We start from the raw sequence: 17,908 nt of genomic DNA on the forward strand, positions 1-17,908 counted from the left end.
CTCCCGGGGCAACCCCTCTGACCATTAGAGCGCTAGATCCCGGGGTCACCCCCCTGACCATTAGAGCGCTAGCTCCCGGGGTCACCCCCTCTGACCATTAGAGCGCTAGCTCCCGGGGTCACCCCCCCGACCATTAGAGCGTTAGTTCCTGGGGTCACCCCCCTGACCATTAGAGCGCTAGCTTCTGCGGCCACCCCTCTGAACATTAGAGCGCTAGCTCCTGGGATTACTCCTGGCGACCTCCTAGGCCCAGTAAAGTGCCAGCTCTTGGGATTAGCAGCAAGCCCGGCTCTTGTTGCAGCCCTGGACATACAGCCACCCGCCTTCTAGGCCCAAACCCCGGCTTTAGAGTACCAGCTGTTCGGTTCTGCCCCTCGTCAGTCCATGCGGTGCACCAGCCCCTCACACAGCCCGTCCTGCCCAACCCTGCCCGGCTCCCCAGACCCAGGGGCCCCGTCCCTCCGCTCACCTCTCGGTGCCGCTCACACGCGGCCAGCAAGGCTGATGAAAAGCCTGGAAAGGACTGATAGCAGTGCGCCTGCGCAAAACCACCTCACCGGAAATGTCACTCACTTCCGGTACCTGGTCGACTACACTTCCCGGCATCCTCGGCTTCCCGCCCTGAAACTACTACCTCACCATTCCTGTGAATAATTATTCTAAAATTGAAGAAAAATAATGATTATCGAAGGAAAATTACGTGTGCGATGACTTGTCCCAATTCTCTGAGAAATCATAGGATATTTTTCTGGCGTTCACCCACCCTTACCTACAGCCAATCAGGGGAGGCGTCGGGTTCAATAAAGGCGCCTACAGAGACAGAGAACTTCGAGGTTGGGTGTACCAATATGGCGACTACTGAGTAAAATTGGAAAGTATTGGGAAGCTGAAAGCTGGGTTTCCTCCCCCCTCTTCCCAAATAAACAAATCAATAAATAGCATTACTTACAACATGTGTTTAGTAAAGAATGCTACAGATAACTGAGTGAAAATACTGATGGGAATGTATATAGGTGTGCGCAGCCTATTGCATTGAGGTGTGCACCCCAAAGCTCTAACACACACACGTGTGTGTGTATATTTATATATATATATATATATATATATATATATATATATATATATATATATATACTGGTGTATATATATACACAAATACAAACGCACTCTTATAAATAAATGTGAACAAACATTTTAAAATGTATTAAAACATTTTTTAACACTTATCAATGTTAAAAAATAAAATAAAACACTTTATTTTTTTTTTTAACTTATCAAAACGTTTAATTGTTTACACTAGTGGTTGAGGGGCAGGAAAACTCTGCAGCTGAGCCGTTCTTTTACCGCCTCTTAACCGCTACCACCTTTTAGCTGTAGAGGCAGCGGCTGGGCATGTTCACGTGCCGCAGCTGCATTTATACCCCTTTTTGCTTTCAGCAGGTGTAGCACCCGCTGACTGTGACCCATTCAACTGAATGATGGCACTCTGCGAGCGCCCCCCGCAACTGTGCGCAGTGTGGCGTTCAAGGGGTTAAAGCAGGTGGTGTGGAGTTAATACAACGCCTCTTCGTCACCTCTAAAATGCTCTATGAAGAATGATTTGTTTGCGGATCACTCTTCAGAAATCAAAGCATTTGTGAATGTGCCCTTACATATGCCACAGTGCTCCCCTCAAATCTGAGTCCTCCTTCACATCAGAGTCCACAGCATCCCCCCTTACACCAGAGTCAACAGTGTTACATCTTATATCACACTTCCTCCCTTACATCAGAGTCCCCAGAGTTCCCCTTTACACTGGGAAACCTGATGTAAAGAATGCTGTGGTGTAAAGGGGAACTTTCATATAAGGGGGTCTTTGGTCACTAGAATCCCCAGCATTTCCTCTTATATCAGGGTTCCCAGAGTCCCCACTTTCATCAAAGTCCCCCTTTATATACACTGTGAGGGGGGCTCTGACGCAAAGGGGATCTCTTCAGACTGTGATGTAAGGAGGGGGTCTCTCACACCTCCCAACTTTTTGAGATAGGAATGGGGGACCCCTATCAGCAAAAGTATGCAGGCATAGGACACACCCCTTGCCACACCCCCTTAAAGGAGAATTGTACGAAAAAAATAAGATTGGTTAAACTTACAAGTGCTTTTTTTTTACCACGACTATTCCTTTATATTGGATTTTGGAATTTACAAATGCAACAATTTAGAAATCAGATGAAAGGTTTAGCACTGGGAAACACTTTTGCATAGATAAAAAGTGCATTTTATATACAACTATATGGATCAGACCAAAATGAGGGACAAAATGAGGAGGAATGAGGGACAGAGGGACATTGCTCCAAATCAGGGACAGTCCCTCCAAATCAGGGACAGCTGGGAGCTATGGTCTCTGGTTACCACAGACAGGGGCGGACTGACAACTCATGGGGCCCCCGGGCAATAGGAGATTATGGGGCCCCTTGGCAATAGAAGAAGATTATGGGGACCCCGGGCAATAGGAGATTATGGGGCCCCCAGGCAATAGATTATGGGGCCACGCAGTATACACACACACCTACAGTATACACACACACATACAGTATACACACACACAGTATACACACACAGAATACACATAAACACACTGAAAACGTACTGGAGAGGCGGGGCAGCTATAATCTTGGGATTTTTTAAAAAACACAGATTATTGATGCTGGCAATCCTGATGGGGCCCCTTAGTGGCATGGGGCCCTCGGGCAGTGCCCGAGTGCCCGAATGGTCAGTCCGCCCCTGACCACAGAGTCCACTGAGATCCCACTTATATCAGAGTTCCCCTTTACCCCAGAGTCTGCAGGGTTCCCCTTTAAACCAGACAATAAGTATTTCTAGAAGGGGGTCAGGTCAACCATAGCAGCCCCCCTCACAACACTGATTATTTTACTTTTAATGACCAGCCCCCTTTCCCAGTATGTGTGAGTATTGCTCCCCCCTCCATGGGACTACAAATCCCAGCATAGCAGGCCGGACTCCCATTTCTTAGCTGCTCCCTGGTGCCCCAAATACAGTGTGACTTGCACTGCAGGAGAGGATACCCTCTCTCCCTGCCTGCTGTAGACTGCCAGAGTCTGTGCCCCCACTCTCTCCTTACCAGTGACCGCTCCTGAGTCCCAAGTCCCTGCGGGTCTCCGTCACCTCACTTTACTCCATTGTCGGCACTCACTGCAGGGCGGAAGCCAGGAGGCGGGGCACTCGGAGGCGGAGCAGGGAGGAAAAAGTTACATCCTCCACCTCTGCCTGGGACGGTCCTGGCAACCAATGGTTTTCTCGGCGGCGGACAAAGGGCAGTGGTGGGCTGCGGAGGCCCCGCGGTGGCAGGACTTGATGACAAAATCAGTGGGGTTAATCCAGCCCTGATGTTTACTTCTATAGTTCCGGCTACAGCATCCCCGAAAGCAGGCAGCGGAGTGATATTCAGCTGTCAGGGATGCTGTAGCCGGAACTATAGAAGTAGCATCGGAAAATACGGCCGCTTGCCTGCTCACTCCCCGATCAGTGGCTGTACTCACAGGAGTTACACAGCCAACTAAATAATAGTCCCACTCGCAGAGTAGCAGCGCTGCCATTGTTCATTACCAGAGGCGCCAAAATAGAGATCCTGCACATTCTGCTGGCAAAAAAGTCCTGGGGTGTGTTGGATGTGCCTGGGCATTAGGGTGTGCCCAGGCACACCCCGTGAGCACGCCTATGGGAATGTACAATATATACACTCACCAGCCATTTTATTACAGTATCTCACATTTTGTAAATTTTTGTAAATATTTTATTTTATCTTGTCTTGTCTTATCTTCAACACCTTGTTGAATCTATTCCATGAAGAATGAAAGCAAAAGGGGATCCAACCTGGTACTAGCAAGGTGTACCTACAGTATCTCACAAATGTGAGTACACCGCTCACATTTTTGTAAATATTTTATTTTATCTTTTCATGTGACAACACTGAAGAAATGACACTTTGCTACAATGTAAAGTAGTGAGTGTACAGCTTGTATAACAGTGTAAATTTGCTGTCCCCTCAAAATAGCTCAACACACAGCCTTTAATGTCTAAACCGCTGGCAACAAATGTTAGTACACCCCTAAGTGAAAAAGTCCGAATTGGGCCCAATTAGCCCTTTTCCCATCCCCCGTGTCATGTGACTCGTTAGTGTTACAAGGTCTCAGGTGTGAATGGGGAGCAGGTCTGTTAAATTTGGTGTTATCGCTCTCACTCTCTCATACTGGTCACTGGAAGTTCAACATGACACCTCATGGCAAAGAACTAACTGAGGATCTGAAAAAAATAATTATTGCTTTACATAAAGATGGTCTAGGCCAGGGGTGTCAAACTCAATTTCATCCTGGGCCGCATAAGCATTACGATTGCCCTCAAAAGGGCCGGTTGTATCTGTAAGATTAGATATCCAGCGCATCCCCTCCCCTTACTTTAGATGTCAAGAGCCACCCCCACCATCATAAGTTGAGTCCATCACTCTCCCTTACATCACAGTGCACCCCCTTTTCTTATGCTGCTGCTGGGAAGAAGCTGGATGCATTGCTTGAAAGCAGAAAGTAGGGGTCTGGAGGAGGACAAGAGGAGGGCTGGAGCTCTCCTGCAGCTGCAGGAGAGGTGCAAGGGCCCCATGAAATGGCCTGGAGGGCCAGATTCGGCCCGCGGGCCTTGTGTTTTACACCTGTGGTCTAGGCTATAAGAAGGTTGCCAAGACCTTGAAACTGAGCTGCAGCACCATGGCCAAGACCATACAGCAGTTTAACAGGACAGGTTCCACTCAGAACAGGCCTCGCCATGGTCGACCAAAGAAGTTGAGTGCACGTCCTCAGTGTCATATCCAGAGGTTGTCTTTGGGAAATAGACGTATGAGTGCTGCCAGCATTGCTGCAGAGGTTGAAGGGGTTGGGGGTTAGCCTGTCAGTGCTCAGACCATACGCCGCACACTGCATCAAATTGGTCTGCAAGGCTGTCGTCCCAGAAGGAAGCCTCTTCTAAAGATGATGCACAAAAAGCCCTCAAACAGTTTGTGAAGACAAGCAGATTAAGGACAGGGATTACTGCAACCACGTCCTGTGGTCTGATGATACCAAGATAAATTTATTTGGTTCAGATGGTGTCAAACGTGTGTGGTGGAAACCAGGTGAGAAGTACAAAGACAAGTGTGTGTTGCCTACAGTCAAGCATGGTGGTGGGAGTGTCATGGTCTGGGGCTGCATGAGTGCTGCCGGCACTGGGGAGCTACAGTTCATTGAGGAAACCATGAATGCCAACATGTACTGTGACATACTGAAGTGGAGCATGATCCCCTCCCTTCGGAGACTGGGCCGCAGGGCAGTATTTTAACATGATAACGACCCCAAACACAACTCCAAGATGACCACTGCCTTGCTAAAGGAGCTGAGGGTAAAGGTGATGGACTGGCCAAGCATGTCTCCAGACCTAAACCCTATTGAGCATCTGTGGGGCATCCTCAAAGGGAAGGTGGAGGAGCACAAGGTCTCTAACATCCACCAGCTCTGTGATGTCATCATGGAGGAGTGGAAGAGGACTCCAGTGGCAGCCTGTGAAGCTCTGGTGAACTCCATGCCCAAGAGGGTTAAGGCAGTGCTGGAAAATAATGGTGGCCATACAAAATATTGTCACTTTGGGCCCAATTTGGACATTTTCACTTAGGGGTGTACTCACTTTTGTTGCCAGCGGTTTAGACATTAATGGCTGTGTGTTGAGTGATTTTGAGGGGACAGCAAATTTACACCGTTATACAAGCTGTACACTCACTACTTTACATTGTAGCAAAGTGTCATTTCTTCAGTGTTATCACATAAAAAAGATAGAATAAAATATTTACAAAAATGTGAGGGATGTACTCACTTTTGTGAGATGTAGATGTACTGTAGGTACACCTTGCTAGTACTGGGTTGGACCCCTTTTGCCTTCATTCTCTATGACATAAATTCAACAAGGTGTTGGAAACATTCCTCAGAGATTTTGGTCCATAGTGACATGATAGAATCACGCAGTTGCTGCAGATTTGTCAGCTGCACATTTATGATGCCAATCTCCCGTTCCACCTAGGTTGACCACATGTCCCAGATTGCCTGGGACAGTCCTGCATTTTGCAGGTCTGTCCCAGGTCCCGAAACACAGTGGGTATCCGAGCTGTCACTGGAGAGGAGGCTGAGGAGGCCGCTCACTGTGTGTCAGCCCGTGGTGGAACTATTATTTCCCTACACAATGCATGTAACTGACACTAGTATCACAGCCTTGCCCAAGACATGCCCTCTGCTCACACCCCCTCTCCAGCCATAGCAGAGCCACCGTCCCGCTGTATGGCACTTCCAAGCCCTATAGTTGGCATCCTTTCTTCAAGCCAAACCCAAACACTTTAGTGCCCTGGGACACCTTTGGGAGCCCTATGGAGAGCAGCAATGTGGTGCGCATAGCATGCCATAGCAAACAGTGGGTGTTGCCAAATTGCTCTTGCTGACATCATCACCCTGCCCCCCAGTGATACTGAACCTGCCCCCAGACGGCCGCCCGCAGCTCCCGGACAGCAACAGAATTGTGTGTGACTATCTTGGTTACTTGGGGAGCCACAGCCCGGTCTGAATAATGTGTCCAAGTTTCAGTCTGCCTGAAACCTGGACACATGATTCAAAACCCTGACTGTCCAGGTGAATCCCAGACAGGTGGCAACCCTACACAGCCCGCTGCTCTCATTCCAGCCAGCCAGGCTCCAGTGCCGCACAGCTGAGCCTTCTGTTTCCACGGGGCTTCCTGAAATGGGCAGAGACTCCGGGGGAGTGACTCACTACTGGAAATATAAAGGAGTGGCTAGACGGCCAGACATCACTCCAGATGGCAACAGAAGTTATGTGGGAATAGAGACTTCTTTAAAATTTCAAAACCTCCATCTCAGGGAGAATAGTGACACTGGGACTTTTAGATCTTCACTTTTGGGAGATGTGACCCCCACCCAAAAGTGAAGGACTACAGGTCCCAGCATGAACCCCTTAGAGCTAACGATGTGAACCCCCCCCCCCTCACTAGTGAAGAACTACAGGTCCCAGCATGAACCCCTCAGAGCTGAAGATGTGACACCCCCGTCCCAAACATTGGCAAAAAAGGTATCAAAAATCATCTTTTTTTTTTTTTGGGGGGGGGGTGTCCCTGAATGGCAGTTTGGAAATGTGGTCACCCTGTCGCAACATCCCAAAGGTGTTCTACTGGATTGAGATCTGGTGAGTGTGGAGGCCATTGGAGTACAGTGACCTCACTGTCCAGTGGTGAGATTATTGGAGATTTGTGACATGGTGCATTATCCTGCTGGAAGAAGCCATCAGAAGATGGGGACATTGTGGTCATAAAGGGATGGACATGGTCAGCAACAATACTCAGGTAGGCCGTGATGTTTAAACCATGCTCAGTTGGTACTATGGCATACCTTCCAACTTTTTGAGATGGGAACGAGGGACACCTATTAGCAAAAGTATGTAGGCATAGGACACACCCCCTTCCACGCCCCCTTAAAAGGAGAATTGTACAAAAAAAATGTCATTTTTATTATTTTAAAAGCAGCGGCAAGCCTGACGATCTCACAGGTTTGCTAATCTGACAGAAGACCGCTGCTTCTAAAATTCAACATCAAAACAGTGTCACGGAGTTCTAAGTACTGCATTTCACAATATAAGCTCAGTTTAGCGGTAAAAATAAGTGTAAAATGCCAGACTCCGGTAGGTGTAAAAAGATGTCCGCTTGGCGACTCCAAACTGTAGGCTTACTGCGGCTGAGTGCGGGGCGTACCAAGATGGCCATGACGGAACGTCACTTCCGTTACAAGTTTTGACGGGTCACCTAATCTGAAGGAACACCTGCCTTCTGTACTACAGGGGTGATGAGAGGAGTAATTCCAGGAGGCGGAGTACAGGAATCACTGCTTTCAGGCAGCAAGGTACCATGGGATATGTAGTCCTCAGAAATTGAGCAGCTGCAAAGCATGCAGGGAATCTAGGAATTCAACAGTCAGCAGACAGGCAGAACTCACAACTTGAAAGTAGACTTTTTAAGTAAACTTTTATTGGATTGCCAAATATAACTATTTATATATAAATAATAGTGCAGCGCAATAGTAAAATTGGTCTATAATGGTCTGTTCTTCAAAATAAATATATAAAAATTTCTATTATTCAGTGCATGCTCAACATGATCAATTCATGTGTATACAATCAATAAAGTGGTAGATTGTTCACACAGAAAAAAAATTCCATAGAATATCGTACTCAATAACCATAAATAAACAATATAAATAAAGTGCTATTAGTGCAAAAATGACAAAAATATAAAAATTGGTGCTGAATATTACTACTATTTCAATACATGTACTAGTTGTTCAATGCATGCTCAGATACAGTGCATCTGAAAAGTATTCACAGCGCTTAAAAATTCATTATTTTCCTCAAAATTCTACAAACAATACCCCATAATGACAACGTGAAAGAAGCCTTTGCCTTTGCCATGACACTCAAAATTGAGCTCAGGTGCATCCTCTTTCCACTGATCATTGGGATGTTTCTACAACTTGATTGGAGTCCACCTGTGGTAAATTCAGTTGATTGGACATGATTTGGAAAGGCACACACCTGTCTATACAAGGTCCCACAGGTAACAGAGCATGTCAGAGCACAAACCAAGCCATGAAGTCCAAGGAATTGTCTGTAGACATCCCAGACAGGATTGTATGGAGGCACAGATCTGGGGAAGGGTACAGAAAAATGTCTGCAGCATTGAAGGTCCTAATGAAGACAGTGGCCTCCATCATCCGTAAATGGAAGGAGTTTGGAACCACCAGGACTCTTGGGAGAGAACACTTCTAAGACACCATATACACTCAGAGGCAGCTCTAGGCTTTGTGAGGCCTTAGACAAAATTTAGACATGAGGCCCTACTCACACCCTTTGCAGGGGTTTAGGAAGAACCTACCCATTCCCCCCTACCTACCCTCCTACACACTGCCCCCTTTTTCTTCAGGGGCTGAGGGAGGACCCTGAGGCAAAGCATCTTACTACTGCTGCTGCTTGTGTGGTAGGGATGTGTACTGCGCCAGTCACATGGGATACATAGGAGAGGAGAGTGAACAAGGATTGGCGCAGTACACATCCCACCCACACAAGCAGCAGCAGTAGTAAGATGCTCTGCCTCAGGGTCCTTCCTTAGCCCCTGAAGAAAAAGGGGGAGTGGGTAGGAGATGAGTGATGGGTAGAGGAGAACTGGAGTGAAACTGGGGGATCCTGGTCTGTATAGGGATAAAAAAGGAGGAGGATTTGTGCTGGCATGAGGTGGGGGGGGGGGGGGTAGATGGATGTCAATGGGACTGGAGCAGGATTGGGAATACTGTTGGTTGGTGAGGAATAGCCATAGTATAATCCAAGCAAATGGGCTGGCAGGGAGGGGGAAAGAAAGAATGGCGGTGGGTGGTATGTGCAGGAGAGAGCACTGACTCTATGGCAGTGGATGGTCTGTGTAGGAGGGGGCACAGATTGTATGGTGGTGGGTGGTATGTGCAGGAGAAGGCACTGAGTGTATAGCGGTGGGTGGTATGTGCAGCAGAGGAGCACAGATTGTATGGCGGTGGTATGTGCAGGAGGGGGGCACAGAGTGTATGGTGGAGGGTGGTTTGTGCAGGAGAGGGCAAAGAGTGTATGGCGGTGGGTGGTATGTGCAGGAGAGGGTACTAAGTTATGGCGGTGGGTGGTATGTGCAGAAGAGGGCACTAAGTGTATGGCAGTGGGTGGTATGGCAGGAGAGGGGAATGGAGTGAATAGGGGTGGGTGGTATGTGCAGGAGGGTGGCACAGAGTGAATGGGGGTGGGTGATATGTGCAGGAGGGTGGCACAGAGTGAATGGGGGTGGGTGGTATGTGCAGGAGGGGGCACGGAGTAATTGGTAGTGGGTGGTATGTGCAGGAGGGGGGCACGGAGTGAATGGGGGTGGACGGTATGTGAAGGAGGGGGGCACGGTGTGAATGGGGTGGGTGGTATGTGCAGGAGGGAGTCACAGAGTGAATGCGGGTGGGTGGTATGTGCAGGAGGGGGCAAAGAGAAATTGGTGGTGGATGTTATGTGCAGGAGGGGGGCACAGAGTGAATGGGGGTGGGTGGTATGTGCAGGAGGGGGGCATGGAGTGAATAGGGGTGGGTGGTATGTGCAGGAGGGGGCACAGAGTAATTGGTGGTGGATGGTATGTGCAGGAGGGGGGCACAGAGTGAATGGGGGTGGGTGGTATGTGCCGGAGGGGGGCATGGAGTGAATAGGGGTGGGTGGTATGTGCAGAAGGGAGGCACGGAGTGAATAGGGGTGGGTGGTATGTGCAGGAGGGGGCACAGAGTAATTGGTGGTTGGTGGTATGTGAAGGACGGGGGCACGGAGTGAATGGCGGTGGGTGGTATGTGCAGGAGAGAGCATTAACTGTATGGCAGTGGATGGTCTGTGTAGGAGGGGGGCACAGATTGTATGGTGGTGGGTGGTATGTGCAGGAGAGGGCACTGAGTGTATGGCGGTGGGTGGTATGTGCAGCAGAGAAGCACAGATTGTATGGCGGTGGTATGTGCAGGAGGGGGGCACAGAGTGTATGGCGAAGCGTGGTTTGTGCAGGAGAGGGCAAAGAGTGTATGGCGGTGGGTGGTATGTGCAGAAGAGGGTACTGAGTTATGGCGGTGGGTGGTATGTGCAGAAGAGGGCACTAAGTGTATGGCAGTGGGTGGTATGGCAGGAGAGGGGAATGGAGTGAATAGGGGTGGGTGGTATGTGCAGGAGGGTGGCACAGAGTGAATGGGGGTGGGTGATATGTGCAGGAGGGTGGCACAGAGTGAATGGGGGTGGGTGGTATGTGCAGGAGGGGCACGGAGTAATTGGTAGTGGGTGGTATGTGCAGGAGGGGGGCACGGAGTGAATGGGGGTGGACGGTATGTGAAGGAGGGGGGCACAGTGTGAATGGGGTGGGCGGTATGTGCAGGAAGGAGGCACGGAGTGAATGGGGGTGGGTGGTATGTGCAGGAGGGGGCATAGAGTAATTGGTGGTGGATGGTATGTGCAAGAGGGGGGCACAGAGTGAATGGGGGTGGGTGGTATGTGCAGGAGGGGGGCATGGAGTGAATAGGGGTGGGTTGTATGTGCAGAAGGGAGGCACGGAGTGAATGGGGGTGGGTGGTATGTGCAGGAGGGGGCACAGAGTAATTGGTGGTTGGTGGTATGTGCAGGAGGGGGGCACAGAGTGAATGGGGGTGGGAGGTATGTGCAGGAGGGGGGGCACGGAATGAATGGGGGTGGGTGGTATGTGCAGGGGGGGCACGGAGTGAATGGGGGTGGTATGTGCAGGAGGGGGGCATGGAGTAAATAGGGGTGAGTGGTATGTGCAGGAGGGAGGCACGGAGTGAATGGGGGTGGGTGGTATGTGCAGGAGGGAGGCACGGAGTGAATGGGGGTGGGTGGTATGTGCAGGAGGGGGGCATGGAGTGAATAGGGGTGGGTGGTATGTGCAGGAGGGAGGCACGTAGTAATTGGTGGTGGGTGGTATGTGCAGGAGGGGGGCGCGGAGTAATTGGTGGTGGGTGGTATGTGCAGGAGGGGGGCATGGAGTGAATAGGGGTGGGTGGTATGTGCAGGAGGGGGGCGCGGAGTAATTGGTGGTGGGTGGTATGTGCAGGAGGGTGGCACAGAGTGATTGAGGGTGGGTGGTATGTGAGGGAGGGGGGTGCAGATGGGTTGAAAGTATATGGTGTGAACAAGCCCTAATGCATTGCTCCAGCACTGCAGAGACCACTCGTATGCACTAAGGAAGTGAAGCTAGCTGCACACAGCACCAGAACTGGCTTCGCAGCCTCTGCCTCCTCTATACACACTTAGATTTTCTGCAGATTTTGTCTTCAGATTTACCAAAACCATATAATATGAGGTCAAACCTTAAGAGTTTCAATTTGTATGCAATCAGGCAGGCCCTTGCACTACGTGGTTTTGGTAAATCTGCAGAAAATCTAATAGTGTTTATGAGGTCTTAAGCCTTGTACACACGGTCAGATTATTGGACGAATTTTTGTCAGTTTTTTGTTTGATGCTAGCCTAAAATCGAAAGTGAAGAGGGTACTCACCATTAGAAAATTTTCTGACAAGAGAATTCAACGTCAGAAGTGACGTAATGTGTTGAATTGTTTTGTATGTGTTCTTTCATTTCGGAGCATGCCTAGTCTTGCTCTTTTTTTTGTCAGAAAACCGTACTAATGAAAAGAAAATTGGATGCTGTGGTCACATCAGACAGAAACTTTCAAGCCTGCACATCTAGTTTTTGTCTGCTGAAAATTCGTAATCGAATGTCAAAAACAGCATACCAACGATCATAAAATCGTCAGATAGTTCATCGGACAAAGTTTATCTTCAGGTTTTCTGACCGTGTGTACGGGCCTTTAGAGTCTCCAGGGAAGACAACTGGTCAACGCCAGGAGGGCTGGTGGATGGAGCACAGTCGGGAGGACTGGGGAAGCATGCCTGAGAGAACTGGGAGATTGCAGTTTGAGATGGGTGCAGAACCAGAAGAAAGGACTGTGGGAAGGGCAGTGGAGAGAGCTCAATGCAGCCAGGCTGGCTGGCAGGGCCTGAAGAGAGCTATCTGGGATTGGTAGCTGTGCGGAGGACAGTTAGCACCTGAACTATTTCTACACCACAGGGGTGCGAGGTCCTTGCCCACAAAAGGCAGTTCATTGAGGTCTGGCTGAAGTAGTGTCAGGCCTAACCATGTGGTGCTAACTAGTCTGGAGGAGTGACAGTCTGCAGCAAGTGAAGTGCTGGAGGAGTGAAGTATAAGCGGTCTTAAGCAAGAGTAAGTGCTGGAGAGAAGACTGAAGTGTATATACTGGAGAGTATATAGAAGTCCCAAGCAAGTTTGCACTGAATATTTCTGGGCATCCCATAATTCCCAATTTCCCATCCAAGTTTAATCCCCTCAATAAAAAAACAAAGCTTATGGACGGTTCTATGTCTCTGAGTGTCTGAGAAATGAATGTCCGGCTGGGCAGGGTGACAGGTGAACCACTACATTCAGGAACCCCTACGGGGGCATGGCTACACAAGTATATGTTGTGTAAGAGAATCAGTACAATTAGAGGATGAAAGCACATGAACATGTGTAATTATTGCAGACCCATAACATTTTTTCATAACTTTTTGTGCAGCAGCACCTGCAATTGTGCCGCTCATTCAATGTCCATTCCCTCGCTGTCACATTTTAAAATTGACTCTGCCCATACAGCTGCATCTTTCATTCAGGCTGACTTCTCACATACCGCTGAAACTGCAGACTGGATGTTTGGGATTGGCATCTACAAGGGTTAAGGGGACATATAAAATAATCTACTAATGCAAACAAAAACAATTGATAAGCTGAGGGTTTGTATGTAATATTTAAGTGGAACGTAGTTTTTCTTTTACAAGGGTTTAGTCCAGCTTTTTTCATTTTTTTTTTCAGTCATAGCACCCTTTAAAAGTATGCAAAATCTTGAAGTATCCCAGTCTAATGTGTAAAGAAATGTAAAGAAACACGAGCCTGGGACATTACACTCAACTACCTTCACATCAGAGGTCCCCTCATCACTTCAGAATCCCCCATATGTATTAGAATCCCCCTTCACATCAGAGGCCCTCCATCACATCAGAGGCCCTCCATCACATCTGAGGTCCCCCCATCACATTAGAGGCCCTCCATCACATCAGAGGTCCCACCATCACATCAGAGGCCCATCATCACATCAGAGGTCCCCCCATCACATCAGAGGCCCACCGTCACATCAGAGGTCCTCCCATGACATCAGAGGCCCTCCATCACATCAGAGGTCCCCCCAATCAGAGGCCAACCATCACATCAGAGGTCCCACCCAATCACATCAGAGGTCCTCTCATCATATCAGAATCCCCACTTTACATCAGAGGCCCTCCATTCCATCAGAGGCCCACCATCACATCAGAGACCCTCCATCACATCAGAGATCCCCCATCACATCAGAGGTCCCCCCATCACACCAGAATCCCCCCTATGTAACAGAATCCCCCTTCAAATCAGAGGGCCTCCATCACATCAGAGGTCCCCCCATCACATCAGAGGCGCTCCATCACATCAGAGGCCCCCTATCATACCAGAGGCCCTCCATTACATCAGAGGTCCCCCCACCACATCAGAGGCCCCCTATCACACCGGAGGCCCTCAATTACATCAGAGGCCCACCATCACATCAGAGGCCCACCATCACATCAGAGGTCCCCCATCACATCAGAGGCCCTCCATCCCATTAGAGGTCCCACCCAATCACATCAGAGGCCCTCCATCACATCAGAGTCCCCCTATCACACTGGAGGCCCTCCATTACATCAGAGGTCCCCCCATCACATCAGAGCTCCACCCCATCACATCAGAGGCCCTCCATCCCATCAGAGGTCCCCCAATCAGAGGCCAACCATGACATCAGAGGTCCACCATCACATCAGAGGTCCCACCCAATCACATCAGAGGTCCTCTCATCATATCGGAATTCCCCCTTTACATCAGAGGCCCTCCATCACATCAGAGGCCCTCCATCACATCAGAGGTCCCCCCATCACGCCAGAATCCCCCCTATGTAGCAGAATCCCCCTTCACATCAGAGGCCCTCCATTACATCAGAGGTCCCCCCATCACATCAGAGGCCCCCCATTACATCAGAGGTCCCCCCATCACATCAGAGGCCCTCCATCACATCAGAGGCCCCCTATCACATCAGAGGCCCTCCATTACATCAGAGGTCCCCCCATCACATCAGAGGCCCACCATCACATCAGAGGGCCCACCATCACATCAGAGGTCCCCCTATCACATCAGAGGCCCTCCGTTACATCAGAGGTCCCCCCCATCACACCAGAGGCCCTGCGTTACATTGGAGGTCCCCGCATCACATCAGAGGCCCACCATCACATCAGAGGTCCCACCCAATCACATCAGAGGTCCTCTCATCACATTGGAGGTCTCCCCCATCACATCAAAGGCCCCTCATCACATAAGAGGTCCATCCTCCCCAAAATCACACAGTTCCCTCTTCACAATAAAGCCTTACCATTTGGCTCCAGCAGAGGGCAAGAGATGGAGGAGGTCTGCTGCCTGCCTGGATCAATGTAATGCATTGCCATGGCTCAGGAGAGCTGGCACGACACCCTGGTTGAGAAATGCTGGCTTAGTGACACTTTAGGCAGAGTTTAGATATGATTAGGTAGGGTTATGACACCTAAAGGAAGGACTACAAACCTAGAACATGTTCAAGAAAAATACAACCAAATAGTTACATTGACTATGACATGCCCTAAGGGTGTCTACACAAGAATCAAATCTATGAATGATACCCAGATAGTTATAAAAATAACACCGATTTCTCTTTCAATAATTTTTTATTGAAAAGTTTAAGGAATACAATGTGCAACTTTGATCGAGTGTACAAATAGAAATGTAATAAGTGACATGCAAGTTAGTAGCAATTGTACATCAAGTAGAGAAGTTATAGCAAAAATGGTTAGTATACCAAAGGGCACATTAAGTGTGCCGTAACAGAGGAACAATGTAAATAAACGTAAACAAACTTTGTGCCTGTGCCGGGTGATGGATTAGATGCATATGTATGGAGTTCAGTATACAAAAAAAAATGACATAAAAAAAAGCAATGCATAAGCTGGGACCATCCTTACGGAGGAGCCTAAGTAGATGGAAAAAGGAGAAAAAATTGACCGGGGAGGAAAAGAGGAGAGTGTCAAAGGACGCGAGGAGCACCCCAGCCGGAACATCATTGTCTCAGTGCTTATAGCAGTGTATAACTGGCCATTGGTATAGAAGGGTAAGTATATTGGATCCACGGGTCCATGTTTTTAGAAATCTCTCATGCATATTTTGAAGACTAAAATAGCACTGATTTCAAAGGAGGTCTATTAAAATAGTAGAATAGTCCATCAATAGGCCTCCTTCAGATGTTGCACAAAGAAAGAGAGTGTAGACTTAAAACAATTTTATTCGTACATAAAACTTGTGTCAATCACACTCACATTTGGAAGGTCATCAAAAAGCATGAAAGTGTGGGATATACATCATAAGGGGTGTCATCAGGTCGGTCAAGGAACTCCTGCCTGCTTGCTGCTCTGCCTGTGTGCGGAGAAGCACCGCTGTGATGTTGGAGCCGGCTGCGGTGACAACAAGGAACCAGAACGAGGCTCGGAGCGCAGGTGGATGGCGGGCGAGGAGAAATGACGTCACTGGCAAGCGACGCGTTTCCTGGGCGTACGGGCTGCGATAACGTGACAGCCGCGCCCCTTCATCAAGAAAGCTTTCGCCATCCACCTGCGCTCCGAGCCTCGTTCTGGTTCCTTGTTGTCACCGCGGCCGGCTCCAACATCACAGCGGTGCTTCTCCACACACAGGCAGAGCAGCAAGCAGGCAGGAGTTCCTTGACCGACCTGATGACGCCCCTTATGATGGATATCCCACACTTTCATGCTTTTTGATGACCTTCCAAATGTGAGTGTGATTGACACAAGTTTTATGTACGAATAAAATTGTTTTAAGTCTACACCCAGAGGCGCCTCTCTTTCTTTGTGCTTCTCCTCAGGATTTGGAACCCGGTTTCAGTTCCCATTGAAGGCTGCCCTATGTGTGGACTTACTGTCCTGGTCCTGGACCTTTGGACTTTTTCCTGTATATACACGGTCTTTACACTGTACTATATATATCCACCATTGCAGCTTTTTCATGCATTTGCCTCTGAATGTATTTATATTCTGAGATATTTTTAAAATAGTTTTTAATGTTTTAATGTTTTCTTTTAAGATACATATCTGGCTCCTTCCTTTCTTTATACCAGTCTACGGGTTAGGGTTGTTCTTTGCTACCTTTTTCAGTTCATTGCGCCTACACTTGTATACTGCTCCTTCAAATGTTGGATGAGAGGAGCATCGTGCTTCTCCAGAGCATCAAAGAGCTTGGCCTTGTGAGACATGCCCCAGCCCCTGCTGATCCTGAACAGTTCTCTCATCTTCTCCTGAGCGGTGGTCTTGCTGCGGACATTGTCATACGCTTCATCGGTCAGCAGCTTCTGAGCCACAAGACTGTCCAGGATGGGATCCACGAGGGGCACCCATTTAATCAGAGCCTCCTGATACTTATCCACAAATTGCTGCTTAGTACCACTGTGCAGGACCAATACACCTGCAACAATGAAAATGTAGGTTACCATAAATTCTCTATAATTATTAATATTATTATTAAACAGATAAAAAGTTAGCCTACCAAAAAGTCATATTTCAAATATAGGTGTAGCACCCTCCTAGTTAGGTGGTAGGATTTGGTGAATAAGTGTTAGGATTAGATAAATTTAGTTTTGGGCTCACTGTATCTGGTGGAGCTGTAGTTCATTGTTAGGTAAATTTAGTTTGGCTCACTGCAATCAGTGTGGCTGTGTTTATTGCTCTGGTCTGTTCTATGTTTCAGTGGTTTCAGGATTGACTGATTCCCCCTGGCTGCCCAGGAATCTCTGGAAGTTAATAGGCAGCAAGAGTCTAATCAGCAGTTGAATAGTCATACAGCCCTGGCCAATCCCTAGGGGTAGATGCCCAGATGGTGACTGGGAGTCTGTATAAATACTCTAATAGGGCGTACACACGGTCGGACTTTGTTCGGACATTCCGACAACAAAATCCTAGTATTTTTTCCGACGGATGTTGGCTCAAACTTGTTTTGTCTACACACGGTCGCACAAAGTTGTCGGAAAATCCGATCGTTCTAAACGCGGTGACGTAAAACACGTACGTCGGGACTATAAACGGGGCAGTGGCCAATA

At 48.6% G+C, this 17,908-nt stretch overlaps 2 protein-coding genes across 2 annotated transcripts in view; both read right to left on the minus strand.

Moving 5' to 3' along the window:
- Positions 1-601, minus strand: part of LOC141148404 (eukaryotic translation initiation factor 3 subunit C-like) — a gene marked incomplete in the record, with an annotated part of 532,271 nt that extends 531,670 nt beyond the window's left edge. The window contains 1 exon segment of the mRNA XM_073635878.1: positions 470-601.
- A 15,990-nt stretch (positions 602-16,591) lies between these two features.
- The window catches only part of LOC141148408 (NACHT, LRR and PYD domains-containing protein 1b allele 2-like), a 90,515-nt gene continuing 89,198 nt past the window's right edge, over positions 16,592-17,908 (minus strand). The window contains exon 11 of the mRNA XM_073635883.1: positions 16,592-17,277. Within this exon, the coding sequence (XP_073491984.1) occupies positions 16,967-17,277 (311 nt within the window). The 3' untranslated portion in view covers positions 16,592-16,966. The remainder of the gene's footprint in view (positions 17,278-17,908) is intronic.

Source organism: Aquarana catesbeiana, linkage group LG06 (assembly GCF_042186555.1).
Source record: "Aquarana catesbeiana isolate 2022-GZ linkage group LG06, ASM4218655v1, whole genome shotgun sequence".
Taxonomy (NCBI): Eukaryota; Metazoa; Chordata; class Amphibia; order Anura; family Ranidae; genus Aquarana; species Aquarana catesbeiana.